The following is a 12,317-nucleotide window of genomic DNA, read 5'->3' on the forward strand; positions in this document are numbered from 1 at the left end:
TGAGAGAGGGGGGAGACACCGGGACACAGGTGAGAGAGGGGAGACACCGGGACACAGATGAGAGAGGGGGGAGACACCGGGACACAGGTGAGAGAGGGGGGAGACACCGGGACACAGGTGAGAGAGGGGGGAGACACCGGGACACAGGTGAGAGGGGGGAGACACCGGGACACATGTGAGAGAGGGGGGAGACACCGGGACACAGGTGAGAGGGGGGAGACACCGGGACCCAGGGGAGAGGGAGACACCGGGACCCAGGGGAGAGGGAGACACCGGGACCCAGGTGAGAGAGGGGGAGACACCGGGACCCAGGTGAGAGAGGGGGAGACACCGGGACACAGGTGAGAGAGGGGGAGACACCGGGACACAGGTGAGAGAGGGGGAGACACCGGGACCCAGGTGAGAGAGGGGGAGACACCGGGACACAGGTGAGAGAGGGGAGAGAGAGACACCGGGACACAGGTGAGAGAGGGGAGAGAGAGACGCCGGGACACAGGTGAGAGAGGGGAGAGGGGAGACACCGGGACACAGGTGAGAGGGGGGAGACACCGGGACACAGGTGAGAGAGGGGGGAGACACCGGGACACAGGGGAGAGGGAGACACCGGGACACAGGTGAGAGAGAGACACCGGGACCCAGGGGAGAGGGAGACACCGGGACACAGGTGAGAGAGAGACACCGGGACACAGGGGAGAGGGAGACACCGGGACCCAGGTGAGAGAGGGGGAGACACCGGGACCCAGGTGAGAGAGGGGAGACACCGGGACACAGGTGAGAGAGGGGAGACACGGGGACACAGGTGAGAGAGGGGAGACACGGGGACACAGGTGAGAGAGGGGAGACATCGGGACACAGGTGAGAGAGGGGAGACACGGGGACACAGGTGAGAGAGGGGAGACACGGGGACACAGGTGAGAGAGGGGAGACACCGGGACACAGGGGAGAGAGGGGGGAGACACCGGGACACAGGGGAGAGAGGGGAGACACCGGGACACAGGTGAGAGAGGGGAGACACCGGGACACAGGTGAGAGAGGGGAGACACCGGGACACAGGTGAGAGGGGGGAGACACCGGGACACAGGTGAGAGAGGGGAGAGACGCTGGGACACAGGTGAGAGAGGGATACACCGGGACACAGGTGAGAGAGGGGAGACACCGGGACACAGGTGAGAGAGGGGGAGACACCGGGACACAGGTGAGAGAGGGGAGACACCGGGACACAGGTGAGAGAGGGGGAGACACCGGGACACAGGTGAGAGAGGGGGGAGACACCGGGACACAGGTGAGAGAGGGGGGAGACACCGGGACACAGGTGAGAGAGGGGGGAGACACCGGGACACAGGTGAGAGAGGGGAGAGACACCAGGACACAGGTGAGAGAGGGGAGACACCGGGACACAGATGAGAGAGGGGGGAGACATCGGGACACAGGTGAGAGAGGGGAGACACCGGGACCCAGGTGAGAGAGGGGAGACACCGGGACACAGGTGAGAGAGGGGGAGACACCGGGACACAGGTGAGAGAGGGGAGACACCGGGACACAGGTGAGAGAGGGGAGACACCGGGACACAGGTGAGAGAGGGGGAGACACCGGGACACAGGTGAGAGAGGGGAGACACCGGGACACAGGTGAGAGAGGGGGAGACACCGGGACACAGGTGAGAGAGGGGGGAGACACCGGGACACAGGTGAGAGAGGGGGGAGACACCGGGACACAGGTGAGAGAGGGGGGAGACACCGGGACACAGGTGAGAGAGGGGAGAGACACCAGGACACAGGTGAGAGAGGGGAGACACCGGGACACAGATGAGAGAGGGGGGAGACATCGGGACACAGGTGAGAGAGGGGAGACACCGGGACCCAGGGGAGAGGGAGACACCGGGACACAGGTGAGAGAGGGGAGACACGGGGACACAGGTGAGAGAGGGAGAGAGAGACACCGGGACACAGGTGAGAGAGGGGGGAGACACCGGGACACAGGTGAGAGAGGGGGGAGACACCGGGACACAGGTGAGAGAGGGGGGAGACACCGGGACACAGGTGAGAGAGGGGGGAGACATCGGGACACAGGTGAGAGAGGGGAGACATCGGGACACAGGTGAGAGAGGGAGAGAGAGACACCGGGACACAGGTGAGAGAGGGGGGAGACACCGGGACACAGGTGAGAGAGGGGGGGGGAGAGGGAGAGACACCGGGACACAGGTGAGAGAGGGGGGGGGGGGGGGGGGAGAGAGAGACACCGGGGAGAGGGGAGACACCGGGACACAGGTGAGAGAGGGAGGGAGAGAGAGACACCGGGACACAGGTGAGAGAGGGGGGAGACACCGGGACACAGGTGAGAGGGGGGAGACACCGGGACCCAGGGGAGAGGGAGACACCGGGACCCAGGGGAGAGGGAGACACCGGGACCCAGGGGAGAGGGAGACACCGGGACACAGGTGAGAGAGGGGGAGACACCGGGACACAGGTGAGAGAGGGGAGACATCGGGACACAGGTGAGAGAGGGGAGACACGGGGACACAGGTGAGAGAGGGGAGACACGGGGACACAGGTGAGAGAGGGGAGACACGGGGACACAGGTGAGAGAGGGGAGACACCGGGACACAGGTGAGAGAGGGGAGACACCGGGACACAGGTGAGAGAGGGGAGACATCGGGACACAGGTGAGAGAGGGGAGACATCGGGACACAGGTGAGAGAGGGGAGACACGGGGACACAGGTGAGAGAGGGGAGACACGGGGACACAGGTGAGAGAGGGGGGAGACACCGGGACACAGGGGAGAGAGGGGAGACACCGGGACACAGGTGAGAGAGGGGAGACACCGGGACACAGGTGAGAGGGGGGAGACACCGGGACACAGGTGAGAGAGGGGAGAGACGCTGGGACACAGGTGAGAGAGGGATACACCGGGACACAGGTGAGAGAGGGGAGACACCGGGACACAGGTGAGAGAGGGGGAGACACCGGGACACAGGTGAGAGAGGGGAGACACCGGGACACAGGTGAGAGAGGGGGAGACACCGGGACACAGGTGAGAGAGGGGGGAGACACCGGGACACAGGTGAGAGAGGGGGGAGACACCGGGACACAGGTGAGAGAGGGGAGAGACACCAGGACACAGGTGAGAGAGGGGAGACACCGGGACACAGGTGAGAGAGGGGAGACACCGGGACACAGATGAGAGAGGGGAGACACCGGGACACAGATGAGAGAGGGGGGAGACATCGGGACACAGGTGAGAGAGGGGAGACACCGGGACCCAGGTGAGAGAGGGGAGACACCGGGACACAGGTGAGAGAGGGGGAGACACCGGGACACAGGTGAGAGGGGAGACACCGGGACACAGGTGAGAGAGGGGAGACACCGGGACACAGGTGAGAGAGGGGGAGACACCGGGACACAGGTGAGAGAGGGGAGACACCGGGACACAGGTGAGAGAGGGGGAGACACCGGGACACAGGTGAGAGAGGGGGGAGACACCGGGACACAGGTGAGAGAGGGGGGAGACACCGGGACACAGGTGAGAGAGGGGGGAGACACCGGGACACAGGTGAGAGAGGGGGGAGACACCGGGACACAGGTGAGAGAGGGGAGACACCGGGACACAGGTGAGAGAGGGGAGACACCGGGACACAGGTGAGAGAGGGGGGAGACACCGGGACACAGGTGAGAGAGGGGGGAGACACCGGGACACAGGTGAGAGAGGGGGGAGACACCGGGACACAGGTGAGAGAGGGGAGACACCGGGACACAGGTGAGAGAGGGGGGAGACACCGGGACACAGGTGAGAGAGGGGGGAGACACCGGGACACAGGTGAGAGAGGGGAGAGACACCAGGACACAGGTGAGAGAGGGGAGACACCGGGACACAGATGAGAGAGGGGGGAGACATCGGGACACAGGTGAGAGAGGGGAGACACCGGGACCCAGGGGAGAGGGAGACACCGGGACACAGGTGAGAGAGGGGAGACACGGGGACACAGGTGAGAGAGGGAGAGAGAGACACCAGGACACAGGTGAGAGAGGGGAGACACCGGGACACAGGTGAGAGAGGGGAGACACCGGGACACAGGTGAGAGAGGGGAGACACCGGGACACAGGTGAGAGAGGGGAGACACCGGGGCACAGGGGAGAGAGGGGGGAGACACCGGGACACAGGGGAGAGGGGAGACACCGGGACACAGGTGAGAGAGGGGAGACACCGGGACACAGGGGAGAGGGAGACACCGGGACACAGGTGAGAGAGGGGGGAGACACCGGGACACAGGTGAGAGAGGGGGGAGACATCGGGACACAGGTGAGAGAGGGGAGACATCGGGACACAGGTGAGAGAGGGAGAGAGAGACACCGGGACACAGGTGAGAGAGGGGGGGGGAGAGGGAGAGACACCGGGACACAGGTGAGAGAGGGGGGGGGGGAGGGAGAGACACCGGGACACAGGTGAGAGGGGAGAGAGAGACACCGGGGAGAGGGGAGACACCGGGACACAGGTGAGAGAGGGAGGGAGAGAGAGACACCGGGACACAGGTGAGAGAGGGGGGAGACACCGGGACACAGGGGAGAGAGGGGGGAGACACCGGGACACAGGTGAGAGAGGGGAGAGAGAGACGCCGGGACACAGGTGAGAGAGGGGAGACACCGGGACACAGGTTAGAGAGGGAGGGAGAGAGAGACACCAGGACACAGGTGAGAGAGGAGACACCGGGACACAGGTGAGAGAGGGGAGACACCGGGACACAGGTGAGAGAGGGGGAGACACCGGGACACAGGGGAGAGAGGGGAGAGACACCGGGACACAGGGGAGAGAGGGAGAGACACCGGGACACAGGTGAGAGAGGGGAGACACCGGGACACAGGGGAGAGAGGGAGAGACACCAGGACACAGGTGAGAGAGGGGAGACACCGGGACACAGGTGAGAGAGGGGAGACACCGGGACACAGGTGAGAGAGGGGAGACACCGGGACACAGGTGAGAGAGGGGAGACACCGGGGCACAGGGGAGAGAGGGGGGAGACACCGGGACACAGGGGAGAGGGAGACACCGGGACACAGGTGAGAGAGGGGAGACACCGGGACACAGGGGAGAGGGAGACACCGGGACACAGGTGAGAGAGGGGGGAGACACCGGGACACAGGTGAGAGAGGGGAGACACCGGGACACAGGTGAGAGAGGGGAGACACCGGGACACAGGTGAGAGAGAGGGGAGACACCGGGACACAGGGGAGAGAGGGGGGAGACACCGGGACACAGGTGAGAGAGGGGAGACACCGGGACACAGGTGAGAGAGGGGGGAGACACCGGGACACAGGTGAGAGAGGGGGGAGACACCGGGACACAGGTGAGAGAGGGGGGAGACACCGGGACACAGGTGAGAGAGGGGGGAGACACCGGGACACAGGTGAGAGAGAGGGGAGACACCGGGACACAGGGGAGAGAGGGGGGAGACACCGGGACACAGGTGAGAGGGGGGGAGACACCGGGACACAGGGGAGAGAGAGGGGACACAGGGGAGAGAGGGGGGAGACACCGGGACACAGGTGAGAGAGGGGAGACACCGGGACACAGGGGAGAGAGGAGAGAAGAGAGAGAGACGGGAGAGAAGAGAGAGAGACGGGAGAAAGAAGAGACAGTGACAGGAGAGAGAGAGACGGGAGAGAGGAGAGAGAGAGAGACGGAAGAGAGGAGAGAGAGAGAGACGGGGGAGAGAGAGAGACGGGAGAGAGAGAGACGGGAGAGAGAGAGAGAGACGGGAGAGAGAGAGAGAGACGGGAGAGAGAGAGAGAGACGGGAGAGAGAGAGAGAGACGGGAGAGAGAGAGAGAGACGGGAGAGAGAGAGAGAGACGGGAGAGAGAGAGAGAGACGGGAGAGAGAGAGAGAGACGGGAGAGAGAGAGAGAGACGGGAGAGAGAGAGAGAGACGGGAGAGAGAGACGGGAGAGAGAGGAGGGAGAGAGAGGAGAGAGAGAGAGGAGGGAGGGAGAGAGAGGAGAGAGAGAGAGACGGGAGAGAGACGAGAGAGAGAGAGAGACGGGAGAGAGAGAGACGGGAGAGAGAGAGACGGGAGAGAGAGAGACGGGAGAGAGAGAGAGACGGGAGAGAGAGAGAGAGAGACGGGAGAGAGGGGAGAGAGAGAGAGAGAGAGAGAGAGACGGGAGAGAGGAGAGAGAGAGAGAGACGGGAGAGAGAGAGACGGGAGAGAGAGAGACGGGAGAGAGGAGAGAGAGACGGGAGAGAGAGAGACGGGAGAGAGAGAGACGGGAGAGAGAGAGACGGGAGAGAGAGAGACGGGAGAGAGAGAGACGGGAGAGAGAGAGACGGGAGAGAGAGAGAGACGGGAGAGAGAGAGAGAGAGACGGGAGAGAGGGGAGAGAGAGAGAGAGAGAGAGAGAGACGGGAGAGAGGAGAGAGAGAGAGAGACGGGAGAGAGAGAGACGGGAGAGAGAGAGACGGGAGAGAGGAGAGAGAGACGGGAGAGAGAGAGAGACGGGAGAGAGACGGGAGAGAGGAGAGAGAGAGGCGGGAGAGAGGAGAGAGAGAGAGAGACGAGAGAGAGAGACGGGGGAGAGAGACGAGAGAGAGAGAGACGGGGAGAGAGGAGAGAGAGAGAGACGGGAGAGAGGAGAGAGAGAGACGGGGGAGATAGGAGGGAGAGAGACGGGGGAGAGAGGAGGGAGAGAGACGGGGGAGAGAGACGAGAGAGAGACGGGAGAGAGGAGAGAGAGAGACGGGAGAGAGGAGAGAGAGAGACGGGAGAGAGGAGAGAGAGAGACGGGAGAGAGGAGAGAGAGAGACGGGAGAGAGGAGAGAGAGAGACGGGAGAGAGGAGAGAGAGAGACGGGAGAGAGGAGAGAGAGAGACGGGAGAGAGGCGAGAGAGAGAGGCGGGAGAGAGAGGCGGGAGAGAGAGGCGGGAGAGAGAGGCGGGAGAGAGAGACGAGAGAGAGAGACGAGAGAGAGAGACGAGAGAGAGAGACGAGAGAGAGAGACGAGAGAGAGAGACGAGAGAGAGAGACGAGAGAGAGAGAGACGGGAGAGAGAGAGAGACGGGAGAGAGAGAGAGACGGGAGAGACGGGAGAGAGAGAGAGACGGGAGAGAGAGACGGGAGAGAGGAGAGAGAGAGAGGAGAGAGAGAGGAGAGAGAGAGAGACGGGAGAGAGGAGAGAGAGAGAGACGGGAGAGAGGAGAGAGAGAGAGACGGGAGAGAGGGAGAGACGGGAGAGAGGAGAGAGAGAGAGACGGGAGAGAGAGAGAGAGAGAGAGACGGGAGAGAGACGGGAGAGAGAGAGAGAGACGGGAGAGAGAGAGACGGGAGAGAGAGAGACGGGAGAGAGAGAGACGGGAGAGAGGAGGGAGAGAGACGGGGGAGAGAGGAGAGAGAGAGACGGGAGAGAGGAGAGAGACGGGAGAGAGAGAGAGAGAGACGGGTGAGAGGAGATAGCGGGGGGGGGTAGTCCTTGTTATGAGTTTGGGGGCCTCAGTTTTGGGTGGGGGGAGAGTTCATAGTTCAGAGGTTTTTGTTCCATTTTCACCCCTGGAGTGCCCATAACCCTATCAGCAGGTGCGGTACTAGAGGTGGATGTAGACTGTTAGCTCTGCGGCCGAGGTGCTGCACATTCTCTCTCGCCTCCTCCCTAAGCCCCAGTCTCTGAATGACGGGGTGACAGCGGAAGAGGAAGTTGTTACTGACTCATTCCAAGAGACGCTGCAGCAGCTGCAGGGAGCCGGCACCTCTGCTGACATGGTTAACTCCTTCACATCCTGAGACGTCCTGCTGTGGTCTCCTGCATTGTCATGTGATACCGTGTATCGTGTCCTGCAGACATGGAGCCGCCGCTGCGAGATGTCTACACGTCCTGCGCCCACCTGCAACGCGCATCCCACGGGACCCCCACAAGGACCGGACAAGACCGCCAGGAGCTGATGGTCAGCCAGGCCGAGGGCCAATATGTGCTGTGCCGCTGGACAGACGGACTCTACTACCTGGGCAAGATCAAGCGAGTGAGTCACCTACCTGCAACCGGAACCATCATGTGGGGGGATTAGATTGTGAGCTCCTGGGGTCAGGGATGGTGGGAGTGATATGTTGGGGCACATTTACTTACCTGTCCAATGGAGTTCACCTTCTTCTTCCTGGTTGCGCTGTGCGGGGAGTCACTAAGATCGTTTCCCCGATATCCTGCATGTGTCGCTTCCCCGCTCAGGTCCCCGGAGTTCACCTTCTTCTTCCTGGTGCATGTAAGTGCATTGTCCGTGTATAATGCGCTGTGCGGGGAGTCACTAAGATCCTGCGCCCGATATCCTGCATGTGTCGCTTCCCCGCTCAGGTCCCCGGAGTTCACCTTCTTCTTCCTGGTGCATGTAAGTGCATTGTCCGTGTATAATGTGCTGTGCAGGGAGTCACTAAGATCCTGCGCACGATATCCTGCATGTGTCGCTTCCCCGCTCAGGTCCCCGGAGTTCACCTTCTTCTTCCTGGTGCATGTAAGTGCATTGTCCGTGTATAATGCGCTGTGCGGGGAGTCACTAAGATCCTGCACCCGATATCCTGCATGTGTCACTTCCCCGCTCAGGTCCCCGGAGTTCACCTTCTTCTTCCTGGTGCATGTAAGTGCATTGTCGGTGTATAATGTGCTGTGCGGGGAGTTACTAAGATCCTGCACCCGATATCCTGCATGTGTCGCTTCCCCGCTCAGGTCCCTGGAGTTCACCTTCTTCTTCCTGGTGCATGTAAGTGCATTGTCCATGTATTATGCGCTGTGCAGGGAGTAACTAAGATCCTGCACCAAATATCCTGCATGTGTCGCTTCCCCGCTCAGGTCCCTGGAGTTCACCTTCTTCTTCCTGGTGCATGTAAGTGCATTGTCCTTGTATAATGTCCTGTGCGGGGAGTCACTAAGATCGTTCACCCGGTATCCTGCATGTGTCACTTCCCCGCTAAGGTCCCCGGAGTTCACCTTCTTCTTCCTGGTGCATGTAAGTGCATTGTCCGTGTATAATGCGCTGTGCGGGGAGTCACTAAGATTGTGCACCCGATATCCTGCATGTGTCACTTCCCCGCGCAGGTCCCCGGAGTTCACCTTCTTCTTTCTGGTGCTTGTAAGTGCATTGTCCGTGTATAATGCGCTGTGCGGGGAGTCACTAAGATCCTGCACCCGATATCCTGCATGTGTCACTTCCCCGCTCAGGTCCCTGGAGTTCACCTTCTTCTTTCTGGTGCATGTAAGTGCATTGTTCGTGTGTAATGCGCTGTGCAGGGAGTCACTAAGATCCTGCCCCCGATATCCTGCATGTGTCGCTTCCCCGCTCAGGTCCCTGGAGTTCACCTTCTTCTTCCTGGTGCATGTAAGTGCATTGTCCGTGTATAATGCGCTGTGCGGGGAGTCACTAAGATCCTGCACCCGATATCCTGCATGTGTCGCTTCCCCGCTCAGGTCCCCGGAGTTCACCTTCTTCTTCCTGGTGCATGTAAGTGTATTGTCCGTGTATAATGCGCTGTGCGGGGAGTCACTAAGATCCTGCCCCCGATATCCTGCATGTGTGGCTTCCCCACTCAGGTCCCAGGAGTTCACCTTCTTCTTCCTGGTGCATGTAAGTGCATTGTCTGTGTATAATGTGCTGTGCGAGGAGTCACTAAGATCCTGCACCCGATATCCTGCATGTGTGGCTTCCCCGCTCAGGTCCCAGGAGTTCACCTTCTTCTTCCTGGTGCATGTAAGTGCATTGTCCGTGTATAATGCGCTGTGTGGGGAGTCACTAAGATCCTGCCCCCGATATCCTGCATGTGTGGCTTCCCCGCTCAGGTCCCAGGAGTTCACCTTCTTCTTCCTGGTGCATGTAAGTGCATTGTCCATGTATAATGCGCTGTGTGGGGAGTCACTAAGATCCTGCGCCCGATATCCTGCATGTGTCGCTTCCCCGCTCAGGTCCCCGGAGTTCACCTTCTTCTTCCTGGTGCATGTAAGTGCATTGTCCATGTATAATGCGCTGTGTGGGGAGTCACTAAGATCGTGCTCCTGATATCCTGCATGTGTCACTTCCCCGCTCAGGTCCCTGGAGTTCACCTTCTTCTTCCTGGTGCATGTAAGTGCATTGTCCTTGTATAATGTCCTGTGCGGGGAGTCACTAAGATCGTTCACCCGGTATCCTGCATGTGTCACTTCCCCGCTAAGGTCCCCGGAGTTCACCTTCTTCTTCCTGGTGCATGTAAGTGCATTGTCCGTGTATAATGCGCTGTGCGGGGAGTCACTAAGATCGTGCACCCGATATCCTGCATGTGTCGCTTCCCTGCTCAGGTCCCCGGAGTTCACCTTCTTCTTCCTGGTGCATGTAAGTGCATTGTCCGTGTATAATGCGCTGTGCGGGGAGTCACTAAGATCCTGCGCCCGATATCCTGCATGTGTCGCTTCCCCGCTCAGGTCCCCGGAGTTCACCTTCTTCTTCCTGGTGCATGTAAGTGCATTGTCTGTGTATAATGTGCTGTGCAGGGAGTCACTAAGATCCTGCGCCCGATATCCTGCATGTGTCGCTTCCCCGCTCAGGTCCCTGGAGTTCACCTTCTTCTTCCTGGTGCATGTAAGTGCATTGTCCGTGTATAATGCGCTGTGCGGGGAGTCACTAAGATCCTGCCCCCGATATCCTGCATGTGTCGCTTCCCTGCTCAGGTCCCTGGAGTTCACCTTCTTCTTCCTGGTGCATCTAAGTGCATTGTCCGTGTATAATGCGCTGTGCGGGGAGTCACTAAGATCCTGCGCCCGATATCCTGCATGTGTCTCTTCCCCGCTCAGGTCCCCGGAGTTCACCTTCTTCTTTCTGGTGCATGTAAGTGCATTGTCTGTGTATAATGCGCTGTGCGGGGAGTCACTAAGATCCTGCACCTGATATCCTGCATGTGTCACTTCCCTGCTCAGGTCCCCGGAGTTCACCTTCTTCTTCCTGGTGCATGTAAGTGCATTGTCCGTGTATAATGCGCTGTGCGGGGAGTCACTAAGATCCTGCACCCGATATCCTGCATGTGTCGCTTCCCCGCTCAGGTCCCCGGAGTTCACCTTCTTCTCCCTGGTGCATGTAAGTGCATTGTCCGTGTATAATGCGCTGTGCGGGGAGTCACTAAGATCCTGCGCCCGATATCCTGCATGTGTCTCTTCCCCGCTCAGGTCCCCGGAGTTCACCTTCTTCTTTCTGGTGCATGTAAGTGCATTGTCTGTGTATAATGCGCTGTGCGGGGAGTCACTAAGATCCTGCACCTGATATCCTGCATGTGTCGCTTCCCCGCTCAGGTCCCCGGAGTTCACCTTCTTCTTCCTGGTGCATGTAAGTGCATTGTCCGTGTATAATGCGCTGTGCGGGGAGTCACTAACATCCTGCGCCCGATATCCTGCATGTGACACTTCCCCGCTCAGGTCCCCGGAGTTCACCTTCTTCTTCCTGGTGCATGCAGGTGCTTGGTCTTGTGACACAATTTTAAAGTTAAATCCCGCGCTCAGTCCGAATCCTAATATCTGTTGCGTGGAAGCAGTCGCGCCACTAAGGTGTTGCGTATGACACAAGTACACGGACACTTCTTATACCTGTGCAAGGAGCTTACACTAGAAAGAAGGAGCAACGGGCGACAGAAAACTTAGTAAATGAGCCCCAGTGTGCCTGAGATTAGATTGTAAGCTCCTGAGGTGTCCCCTGTATACTGTGTCCAGTGGGGGTTGTAGTCTGTTACACACTGATATATTGCAGCGCACCCTGTATCCTCCCTGCAGGTGAGCAGTACGAAGCAGAGCTGCCTGGTCACCTTCGAGGACAACTCCAAGTACTGGGTGCTGTGGAAGGACATTCAGCACGGTGAGGCCTGGAGAAGCCCCCTATAATGGGGGGCAGCTGCTGTACAGATTATGGAGCAGGTCATTTGTTACAATGTGTCGGTTTATCCCTTAATAAATCAGCCCATAAACATTTTCTATGTATTTACATTGTAACAACCCCTCAGCGAGGACACATCCTACTATAAATGGCATCTGGCAGTCTACTGGGGCCCCAGGGGCCACATCTGACTATCTTATTATATGTGTAAGGACACTGGACAGTTATATAATGCCGCAAGGGACCGGAAGGAGTTGTGACTCCTCAATGTGGCCAGCTGTGACGTGGTTGGCACAGGGGCCCCTGTGGTCTGTAACCCCACGGATGCCAGGGTCCCTGTGGTTTATAAACCCCCCCCCCCCCCGGGTGGCTGAATCTACACTGCATTCATAATAAGAATTTTGTATTGTCCTCTGGGTCATTACATGGGGAACCCCCTCATTGTAGTAGCAGTGACCGCTCCTGG

General features: G+C 59.7%; 1 protein-coding gene across 1 annotated transcript in view; it reads left to right on the forward strand.

Moving 5' to 3' along the window:
- The window catches only part of PHF19 (PHD finger protein 19), a 67,237-nt gene that overhangs the window by 14,626 nt on the left and 40,294 nt on the right, over positions 1-12,317 (forward strand). The window contains exons 2-3 of the mRNA XM_072132100.1: positions 7,821-7,999; positions 11,752-11,833. Coding sequence (XP_071988201.1) covers positions 7,823-7,999; positions 11,752-11,833 — 259 coding nt within the window. The 5' untranslated portion in view covers positions 7,821-7,822. The remainder of the gene's footprint in view (positions 1-7,820; positions 8,000-11,751; positions 11,834-12,317) is intronic.

The sequence above is a fragment of the Engystomops pustulosus genome, unplaced genomic scaffold, assembly GCF_040894005.1.
Source record: "Engystomops pustulosus unplaced genomic scaffold, aEngPut4.maternal MAT_SCAFFOLD_228, whole genome shotgun sequence".
NCBI lineage: Eukaryota > Metazoa > Chordata > Amphibia > Anura > Leptodactylidae > Engystomops > Engystomops pustulosus.